This window comes from Rhinolophus hipposideros (genome assembly GCF_964194185.1).
Source record: "Rhinolophus hipposideros genome assembly, chromosome: 14".
In the NCBI taxonomy this organism is placed as follows: domain Eukaryota; kingdom Metazoa; phylum Chordata; class Mammalia; order Chiroptera; family Rhinolophidae; genus Rhinolophus; species Rhinolophus hipposideros.
Genome location: NC_138060.1, coordinates 20,810,633 through 20,822,183, shown reverse-complemented (window position 1 = coordinate 20,822,183; position 11,551 = coordinate 20,810,633). Strand labels below are relative to the sequence as shown.

General features: G+C 39.1%; 1 protein-coding gene across 1 annotated transcript; it reads left to right on the top strand.

The window, feature by feature from the left end:
• Positions 1-660: 660 nt before the first annotated feature.
• Positions 661-1,022, top strand: LOC308507494 (MORN repeat-containing protein 2-like; the record flags this gene model as incomplete). Its single annotated transcript, XM_081072495.1, has 1 exon — positions 661-1,022. Exon 1 carries the CDS (start codon positions 783-785, stop codon positions 1,020-1,022), a length of 240 nt encoding a protein of 79 aa, XP_080928621.1. The 5' UTR covers positions 661-782.
• Positions 1,023-11,551: the final 10,529 nt, after the last annotated feature.

The following is an 11,551-nucleotide window of genomic DNA, read 5'->3' as shown; positions in this document are numbered from 1 at the left end:
ATCACTCTCCTGGGTATCTACCCAAAAAATCTGAAAGCATTTCTCTATAGAAACACGTGTACTCCAATGTTCATTGCAGCTTTGTTTACGGTGGCCAAGACATGGAAACAACCAAAATCTCCTTCGATAGATGAATGGATAAAGAAGTTGTGGTACATATACACAATGGAATACCATTCGGCGTTAAGGAAAGATGATATAGGAGCATTTGTGACAACATGGATGGATCTTGAGAGTATAATGCTAAGTGAAATAAGTCAGACAGAAAAAGCAGAGAACCCTATGATTTCACTGATATGTGGTATATAAACCAAAAACAACAAAGGAACAAGACAAACTAATGAGAAAGAAAAACTCATAGACACAGACAATAATTTAGTGGTTACCAGAGGGTAAGGGGGTGAGGGGGTGGGTGATGGGGGTAAGGGGGACCAAATATATGGTGATGGAAGGAGAATTGACTCTGGGTGGTGAACACACAATGGGATTTATAGATGATATAATACAGAATTGTACACCTGAAATCTATGTAAATTTACTAACAATTGTCACCCCAATAAATTTAATAAAAAAAATAAAAATAAAATAAAATAAAATAAAATGTCTCGGGCAACTCTCTGTCAACTGCAGAGGAGTATAAAATAAACTTTATATTTCCAAATGGAGACAAGTATGATGGTGATTGTACAAGAACATCTTCTGGAATTTTTGAGAGAAATGGAATAGGTATCCATACCACTCCTAATGGGATTGTCTACACAGGAAGCTGGAAAGATGACAAGATGAATGGTTTTGGAAGACTCAAGCATTTTTCAGGAGCAGTGTATGAAGGGCACTTTAAGGACAATATGTTTCATGGACTGGGGACTTGTACATTCCCAACTGGGGCAAAGTACACTGGAAATTTCAATGAAAATAGGGTGGAAGGTAAAGGACAATATACTAATATCCAAGGACTAGAATGGTGTGGTAACTTCCATTTCACAGCTGCTCCAGGCCTGAGACTAAAGCTCCACATGTAGATAGATACTCTGCACTGAAGTTTTAGTGTGGTCATGGAAGCTTTTAGTTGTAAGGAAAACAATTAAATCTGTCATCTGAAATAACTCCATATACTACCTCTATGTAATAATTTTGCCAATAAAACCATCATTCACTTTAAAAAAATGGAAAAAGAAACCACAGTGAAATATTACCTCACACTTGTCAAAATGGCTATTAAAAAGACAAGAGATAATGATTGGCAGGGGTGTTAAGAATAGGGAACCCCTTGTGTACTGTTGGTGGAAATGTAAATTGGTGCAGCCAACATAAAAAATAGTATGAAGGTTCCCCAGAAATAAAAAATAGAACTACCATATGATCCAGCAATTTTGTATTATTCCGAAGGAAAAGAAATTGGAATCTCAGAGATATCTGCACCCCCCATGTTCAATGCAGCACTATTCACAACAACCAACATATAGAAACAACCTGTCTGTTGATACATAAATGGATAAAGAAAACGTGATATATATTGTACTTACATATATAATATATATCATATTTATATATCTACATATATATCCTATTTATATATATATTATATACATTATATTTATATATATCATGAATACATATTGTATTTATATACATTTATATTGTATTTTTTATATGTATCAGAAAGGATATTACTTAGCCATTAAAAGAAGAAATTCCTACCAATTATGACAACACGGGTGAACCTTGTGAACATTATGCTCAGTGAAATAAGCCGTACACAGAAAGACATACTGCATGATCTCATTTATATATGGAATCTAAAAAAGTTGAACTCATAGAACCAGAAAGTACAACAGTGGTTGCCAGGGGCTGGGGATTGGGGAAAATGGGTAGATGTTGGTCAAACAATACCAATGTTCAGTTATAAGATGAATAAGTTTTGATTCTATTCCCCAATCTCTCCTATAAGGTTGTAAAGATTTTGTAGCGGGTCAGATGGGTCTTGTCCTATTAGGGAGACCACTTCGTGGACGGTGTGGAAGTCTGACCATTGCGCTGTACACCTGAAGCTGAAGCTGAATAATATTGAATGTCAACTATAATTAAATATACTGGGGGTGCCAAAAAAATGTATGCAAGTGGACACTTTGGTCAACGTTGCTCAAGCAGTAGTTTGCTGTAATCAGAAGTGTCTGGAAGCTGATGGTAACCGTGAGCGCCTCTTGTAATTGCAGAAGTCAAATGTGACTTGTACTCATCTTTTATTATCAGTATATGTTGAGTATTACAATTATAATACAGTTTTCTTTCTTAAAATTTGTACACTTTTTGGCACCCTCCGTATATATATAGTCACAGGATGTGGTGTATAGCATAGGGAATAGAGTCAGTGGAATTATAACAGCTGTATACGATATCAGAAGGGTAATGGATTGGGGGAGGAGTTATCATTTCTGAGTGGCATAAATGATAAATGTCTAATTATTACATTGTTTTGTATACCTGAAACTAATAAAAAATAAATAAGTAAATAAATAAATAAAAGTCAAACTTGGGGGAAAAAAGATGAGTAAATTTTGGGGATCTAATATATAGTGTGGTTATTATAATTAATAATACTGTCTTATTTAATTGAAATTTGCTAAGAGTAGATTTAAGTGTTTTTTACACACACACACAAATATAGCAACTGTGTGAGATGATGGATGTGTTAACTTGACTGTGGTAATTTCAGAATGTGAACTATCAAATTGCTACACTGTACATTTTAAATACTCATGTAATATAATTTATTTGTCAATTGTACCTCAATATAACTAAAAGAAAAAACTGAAAAAAAAAGTTTAAAAATGAAAAAAATTTTTCCCTTAAATTTAGCACCAGAGTCATTGATGGCAAAAACCCAACTTGAACTGATGTGTCAGTTGTGTATCAGTGACCCTGCCAGTCATAAGTATCTCTGCTGTTCTTTGCTATTTTCTAACTTTTGTTTTAATTACACAATGAAAATATCAGCAAGAACTAAATATACACCAAAGGGTAACAGTGAGAAGAACAAGAAACATCATAACCAATAATACAGAAAAACCTATGTAACTTTCCTAACAATTGCATCCCAATAAAGTTGTGGGAGTTTTAAGTGATAATGATGACCAAGCACTAATGATAAATGGGAAAACACTGCAAAGCTTGAAAAATAAACATCTTAACAGTGTGTTGAATGGATTTTTTGTTTGCCAAAGAGACGATATACTCCATTAACTGGTTTTTTAGCTTTGAAGCATACTAGAATATACTTTCAAGAACTGAACATTAAGTGTGAACATTCAGAATATCAGCTGCAGAAAAGTAACATGTACCCTCGTAGTATAAAATAGCTGAAATCAAAGGTTAAAAAAGGTTCTGCTGGTTATGAGAGTTTTATTTACAAATTTGCAAAGATAGTATCTGATGAAAACCTTAGCCCTGAACCAACTTACAGTGCAGAACAGCTCTGAATGGCACTGTGTTCTTAGAAAAATATTGACAATAGAGAGCACAAAGAGGTCTAAGAATGCCAACACAGTCACTCTGTGTGCATATGCCCATGGCTCAGACAGCAGTAAGAAAAAACATGGCAATAACTGAAAACAGCCAACATCCAAAATGCTAGAACGTGGGTGTAATCTGAAAACATTATGCTAAGAGAAAGAAGACAGTCACAGAATGCCACATGTTACATGATCCCACTGAGAAGAAATATTCCGAATAGGCAAATCTATAGAGACAGATAGTAGAAGAGGAACCAGGAGCCAGGCGAGAGGGAGAGTAACTGTTAACGGGTACATGGTTTCATTTGGAGATAACAAAAATGTTCTGGATTAGGCAATGGTGATGGTTGCCCAATTCTGTGAATACACTAAAAACTATTGAACAATTGAAATTGGCTTTGTATGGCATATGAATTATAGCTAAATAATGCTGTTAAAAGAAAAACTTAGAAAGTTTTCAGAGAAAATTTTTCTGACAGGTTCAAAAATGCTTTGTACCAGAGGCATAAGTCAGACTGGAAGAAAACTGTATTTCTTCATGTCTCTCTCACAAACTTCTTGTGAAAAATAAAGTTGTTGGTGTTTATTTCCCCACAATGCGATATCTATAACAAAGCCCCAGGACCAAGGGATTTTATGGTCCGTGAAGAATAAACACAAATACTTTTTGAAAAATTCCATGCTTCCTATAATTGCACAAGAAACTAAGGGTTTCCAGATTTCCTTAAAGAGTTCAGTCTTGAGGATGCCATTTACGTAGTTGTTAATGTTGGAACAATGTTGATTAACCACAGTAATGCTTAGCACAGATTTCAAAAATGAAGGTTTAACTGAGATTGCATGTGAAGATTTGAAGGATTCCATGAACATCAAGAAGATAACACACCACTTTGCTCACCAAATAAAAATTATAAACTGAAAAGCAGCTGTCATTGAAAAAATGCTGAGTTTTCACCACGATACACTAGTTATGCTTACGTACCTTGGGTAATAAGAAAATGGCAGTGTTAAATACAGGTAGATATAAGGACATTAGCAACAATGAAGAGGATGTCAGTGTGCACACAGGTGAAAAAAAAAATCCATAGAGATGAATATGGTGAACAAAATACCATCTTAAATGTAGAAAGATTATCTAAAAATCCTAACTTGAATACCTTGCAATTTTTTTCTTAAAAAGAGACTTGTGTAAGACTCTGTATCAATGCCAATAAACGTGTTACTTAATAATTTTTTTAAAAGTACCATGATTTAACAATTGTCAATGGACAATGTGTATCTTGTCAGTGAGCAAGAGATTAAGGCAGTTCACTCAGTTAATAAGCTATCACCTGGACAAAGGCTTATGATGAAACCAATGCTAATGGGGAAAAAACTCTTTTAAGACCATCAATTATAGTGATGATTTATCACCTGAGAAATCTGTTCGTGGCTCATCATCAAATGTTCAATGAAGGAAAGACTGATGTTTCTTCCTCAAACAACCAGATTAAAGAAGCATTTACCTATTGTATAAGTATGGGACTATGGCTTAGTTTGGACATATACGCATTTGAAGTTTCACTGAACTGTTTTCTTAAAAATATAGTCCATACTTTTCACTGGTCTATTCCTTCCATTCTTTCACCCTATCCTAACTGCCAAACTCTACAGTTCATTTCCATTCTACTAATGGTTCCTTTCCCTTCCCTATCATAACTATGTGTCAAGAGCATGGCAGAATTGTAGAAAGAGGAAATATTTAACATATATCCAAGTTCATTTTTAAGTTAGTGAAGGTTGATTATTATTATCAAAATACAATTAATATTCATCATATCCTGATAACCAGTAATAAAAGTGCTGAGAATTTACTTTATATTCTCTTAGATCTCCATTAATTGACTATATTCCTATTTCTAGTCTTCCATGATTTAATGTTAAACTTCAGAAAGTTACTTGATTTTGATATATCTAAATCTCCCCATGTAATGGCTATAATAATACCTAATGTACCTTGTGCCAAGGTTATGAGAATTAAATGACACAGTGATTATAAAAGCTTGTTAATAAAGATAAAACTGTATATATAATAAAACCTGAGTTCTACTTACCCCAAGATATATTCCCCAGAACACTAGTCTCAAAAGGTAATTTAACGGGAAAAAAATGGTTTCTGAAAATATGCTTGGAAAATGCTGTCTATTCTACCTTTCTCTTAGAGATTCCAAATGCACATAAAAACATTAAAAGCTTTGAGAGATTCTAAAGTTTTTTTTAAAAATCTTGTGATTAGAGCTTGCCACTAGGCTCAGATAAGATTTCAGTTTGATTCTTAGCTTCCCCATTTATTAGCTATGAATTTCAAGCAGGTTACATAACCTCTCTGAGCCTCCATTTTCTCATCTACAAAATGAAAATGAAATAATCCCTCCCTCATAAAATTGTTGACGACATTCAATGAAGTGATGTGGGTAAAGTGCTTAGCAAAGTGCCTGGTAAGTACACAATAGATGGTAGCAATGACTAACTTTGCCTTCTTAATTCTACTAATAGTAAATTTTGCCTAACTCAGCTCTTTTCATACTCTTCTGGCCATGAAACCGCTTTTCTCCTTGTTATATATGAACATAGTTCCTCCCAGTACACCTTTGGGAAATCTCTGTCTTAGGTAACTAAAATAGCATGTTTGTGTCCTCTCCATTTCTCCTTTCTTCACAGTACAAATTCTTACCATCGTTAGTCTTAAACCAACAATGAGACCGCTCCAGAGAGGGGAATGGCTCCTCTGCCTCAGGAGATAAGCAGATTCTTCCTGGAAATGGAAAATATTTCCAAGCCCCAGGACGATATGTGATTTGGTACAGATGATTGTTTTTGAACAAGACCACAATGGGAGAGAGGCGGGAATGATCCCAGGAGGAAAAAGTGTCAAGAGAAGGAGTCCTGCGCATGTGAGACTTGAGATCGGACTTGGGAACTTGAAAAAGTTGTGTGTGGAAAGGGAAAAATTCAAATTTTAGAATTGCATGCAAGGACTTTTAAACACATATTTTTGGCCCTTAAAACCATGTTTCCTATATGTAAGCTACTTGACTTGGCTGATTTTCCCTAATGCCTGTTACTCTTCCCCTACATCAGCAGGAGTGATATCCCATCACTCTGACTATGTGGGTTCCTGAGAGAAAAAGCACTGGGAACACACCACCCAATATGTTTCTTCCTAAAAGAGGATCCTCTCTTAAGCCCATCTGCTTTTCCACTCTCCTAAACTGGGGGTGGGGGTGGGGGGGTGAAAGCGTGAAGGGATGGAGGGGAATCTCACAGTTTATGAGATGAGCACATTGTTTAACCCTTTTTCAAAATTCTAGGACAAGAAAAGCCAAAATATTTCCACCTACCTGCCAATTCATGATCCATTATTAGTGGTACAGAGCACAGTGTTAAGAAGGACAATAAAGCCTCATCTGACCTCAGCAAGGAAGGGTACTTGGAACACTTTAGTGATGTCTGCTCAGAAGGCAAGAGGGAGGAGTGGCAATGAGGAGTACCACATCGCTGTCACCCACTACAGGACCAAGGGCCCACTTTCCTGTCCCCTGACTTCTACCATGGACCGCAAAGCCAAAGGCCCTGGTGATAAGGCACAGAGACTCCGGGGGGAGGGGGCGGAGAAGGGAGAGAGGTAGCCCTTCTCCTGTCCTGTGACCCCTATAGGAATTCTTGGTGTTTAGACGTACTCACTCTCCCTGAACAGGCTACAGGAGGGAGTGGAAAGGGAGGGTGCCAAGAGCAGCCTGTTCTGATGGCCTTTTCCTGTGACTGCACAGACAAGATACAAACCCCCAGCTTGAAAATAAGCATGGACTCCTTGTGAACAGGGACAATATCTGATTCATTTCTGAGACCTGACTGCTTACCTCGCTCACAAAAGGCACTGCCAACTAGCACTGAACTTCCGTGGATTTCTGGTACTCTTTACCACATCTATCTTAACAATAGCAGCTGCTCTGGGAGACCTTCCCATGATCTCCCCAGGAAAAATGCATCCAGCTTTCTTCTGGACAACCTTTACATTCCCATTGCTCTTCTTTGCAAAATAGGTGGGGCTGATATATTTACATCCCATCTCCTCATGAATGGTCCTCTCCAAGGGAGGGACTGTTTTATTTCTCTCTGATTCCTCCTAAGCTTAACCTTGAGTCTGGCATATAATAGAGTTCAACAGATGTATATAAAGGAATTGAATAAAACCAAAAAAAAAAAAATTACTAATTGTATTCAAAACCAGGAATAAGGAAACTCCTAGTGTAAAAGTTTCCTGTACTCGATTCCTTTTTTTAATAACATTTTTGTTTATTTTTATTTACACAAATAACACATGGATATATCCTTGTTAGCTATGTATCATACATGAATTTAAAAGTAAATTTGAAGTTAATACATAAGAAGCAAAAGTCCCTCTAAAAGCAACCTCTTACCCCTACCGCTTTGCAATCCCTTTCCCAGTTTTGAGCACTGGGCTTGGAGTTAGGCCTGAATCCCAGGATTGGTCTGCCCCTGGCTTGTGTGAATTTGGAAAAGTCCCCTCTCTGGATCTCTCTCCCATCTCTAAGGACCTATTTACTTTGCTATTCTGACCAGTTCTGTGATTACAAGAAACTCCATGTGATAGGGATGGCCATTTGCCCCAATATCCATTCTCTCCATCTTCCTTAATAATTGAATCTGTGTTTTAGCTGCCCCACTAGACTCTATTTTCCAGCCTTGCTTACACAACTAGGTGTGGCCATATGACTAAGTTCAGACGAGGGCCTGTGCATAGAAATGATGTATGCAACTTTTGGGTCGTGCCTTTGTAAAGAAGGGTCATACCTTCCACTTGCCCTTCTTCCTGCTGGCTGAAAAGAGGACCTAATGGTGGGAACTGAACCCAGCATCTTTGATCACGAGATGAAAGCTGAGATGTGTGCAGGATGACAGAATAAGGCAGGAGCCATGAACTCCTACATCATGTAGCTGACATAGCTCTGGACTGCTCAGAAATATTCCATCTTAAGCTATTATTTTGGTTTTTGTTGTACCTACTGAACTTGAACCCTGAATAATAGAGTCACTGGGGAATGACTTTAAATTGGGTGTTAGGAGAGGTTGCTTTGTTAACCCAAGATCTTAACAATAAAAAGGAGACAGTCATACAGATTTTGGGGTAAAGCATTTCCAGGCAAAGGGGACCACTGGTGCAAAAGCTCTGAGACCTCACCAGCCTCCTGTGTAATGAGGGAGACTGTGTCAATCACAGTGCCACATCTCCCATATCACTGCTTACAGTGACTGAGCCAACAGGCCAGTGATGCAACCTGAGCAGGGCCAATCAGACCTCCAGAAATCTGCTATGTGAACAATGGGACAGAAAGGATCCGTCTCTGGGATTGTAAGTGTAAAGGACCATCTAAGGATCATGCCGTTGTTAAGTGGCAAGATAAAGCCAAGTTAAAGCAAACACAAAGAGCTAGGAAGGGACAGAGGCCTCCATGAGAGCCTTTGACCCTAGATCTAACCCACACCTGACCTTATTACGATCCAGTTATGAAAACCAATCATTTCCTATTGAATTTAGTTTCTGTCACCTGCAACCACAAGTACCCAGAACAAAATACAGATTATGGAGTGCTGCAAGACACAGGCACTAATATGTGGAATTGGCTGAGTCCATGTGAGGTAGGGAGCAGGTCAGGATTCCTCCTTTCCTACTTGGGAAATTGGTAGTAAATTGGCTGTTTAAAATGCCTGTTGCTTTATGGGACCCTCAACCACATGCCACTAAAGTTGTAGTTCTAGGGATCTTAGTCAAGCAAAAAGTGAAGATGCTGGAATGTGTTGGCTATTTGTTGTGACCTTCAGGAAAGTCCTACCAGAAACGGACAAGCTCAGGTCCATTCTGGCACATCTGAGAGAGAAATGGGAAAATGTCTTGAGAAGAGGAGCCCCTTCATGCTCATTTATCAGCTGTGATGCCTGGAAGCCTAAGAATATTGCCATGCTGGTTGTGAAAGCTGGCTTCTCTGCCCAAGAATAAAATTACTACCAGCAAGAGCAGAGTACACAGCAGGAGACAGGACTATGGAGGAACCAGATTCACTCAGGACCAACCAAACCCAGCTCCCTACCTGGCCATTATTATTTCCACAGAGAAAACACACAGTAGCTGGAGGGAACCCCAGGCTGGCACCCCAGGCAACAAGTCCTAACTCCAGAAGGTGCCACTCACATAAAAGATGATGCCTGAAAGCAACTTAGCCCCTGGGTCTGCCCCACTATTGCAGCGAATAATAGCATCCTGTTAGATCCACAGTTTTGCTACTGTTTACTGGGGGGTGGCATGGCACAGTAGTTAAGGGGAGAGGCCTAGGAGTTTGACTATATGGGGTGAAGTCCCATCTCTCCTGTATTTGATGACTGGGGTTCTAGACCCAGCTCTACCACAAACTTTTGAGTGACCTTCAGTGAGACATATAAGCCCTCTAGATACAGCTTCCTCATTCAAATCCCAGCTAAATTCAGGATTCCCCCTCCACCCTAACCCTCTTCCAAGCTTCCCCATCTCAGTAAAGGGCCCATCAGCCACCTAAGAGCTCAAGCCAAGTTCATCCTTCACATCTAATCTACCTCCTAAATCCATCCCCCTCTCCATCCCTAATGTCACCATTCCAGTCCAGGCCACAAAATTTCTCATTCTGCAATTATCGCTACAGTACTGTCAAAATGCTTTCATAAAATGCAAATCAGAGTGAGTTATTCCCCTGCTTACATGGCTTAAACCGCCTTCCTTCCTCTTTGAATAAAGTTTGCAAAGGGTGACATGGCTTTTGAGCCCCTGCATGGTTTGGCCCTGGCCTCTCTTCACTCGGTTCAGGCCACCTCTTCCTCCAGCCTCTCCTGTGCTTCACCCATACCAGCCTTGTGTCCTTCCAGCTCATTCTAGCCCCAGGAGTCCCTCTGCCTGGAATGCTCTTCCCCAGTCTAAGCTTGGTTGCTCTTCCTTCAGGTCGAGGCTTAAATGTCAGTCCCTCAGGGAAGGATCAGAAAATGATCCTTCAAACTAGGTCAGGTCCTGGTGACCTCCTTTATAGCACCTGTCACTACACCACTGGTGACACATGTGCTTCCTGGTTCTCAGGGAGACTCATCCCACTTAATGTTACCTCTGGGGTGGGGTCTGGATACATAGAGTTGTTTGCTTCCTGTGGACTGTTTGTACCTAAAGGACAGTGTCTGCCTACTATCTCTCTGTGCCTAGAATAGAGCCAGGCTCTGTATTTGCTTGGCAATGATGAGTCTGGTATGGCCTTGAAGAACCTTCCCTTTCACACTGTAGTCATTTTAACCAGAAATGAGCTCAGAGGTTAGGGGCCAGGACACAGGAAGCCAAGAAGCTGAGATTGTCAGAGGTTCTGGCCTGGCGAAGCCCCAAAGCCCATCAGTGGCTCATCTCCAATGAGTGCTTCAGGGTCCTAGGTGGTAGATCCAGGCTCAGGCTCCCTGGAAGAAGCTTTGTGACTCCTCAAGCTCTGATTTTGACTGGCCACTTTCCCATAGGCTGAGATCAGGTCTTTAGTGAAGTTGGCCACAGCTCTAGGAAAGATTACCAAGAGTTGGAGGAGAATTATACAAATTCTTAAGTAGAAGAACCTTTGGTTTCTTGAATTTTTGAATCCACCACTTTATGCTGATTGAGAGGTGGGAAAGGGGATGAAAGAAGTCTGGGAAAATAAGAAGGTAACTGAAAAGTGATACAGAGCTAGAGAAAAGCAGCATGGTAATTCTTATCCCTAGTCAGACTGCTAAGGCAAAATGTAGTTTTCATGATGCTGAGAATTATGAAAAATCTAATAACAAAGGCCTAAAGTAAGAACTGATACACATATCCAGAAAATGTATGGTCTGGCTTAGAAATTGTTAAATTAACCTATAAACATGCTGTTTTTAAGTCTAAAATGATAAATCCTTAAGGATTTTCACTTTCGTAATTTGTTTCAAAACTTAGAAGATACAAAAGG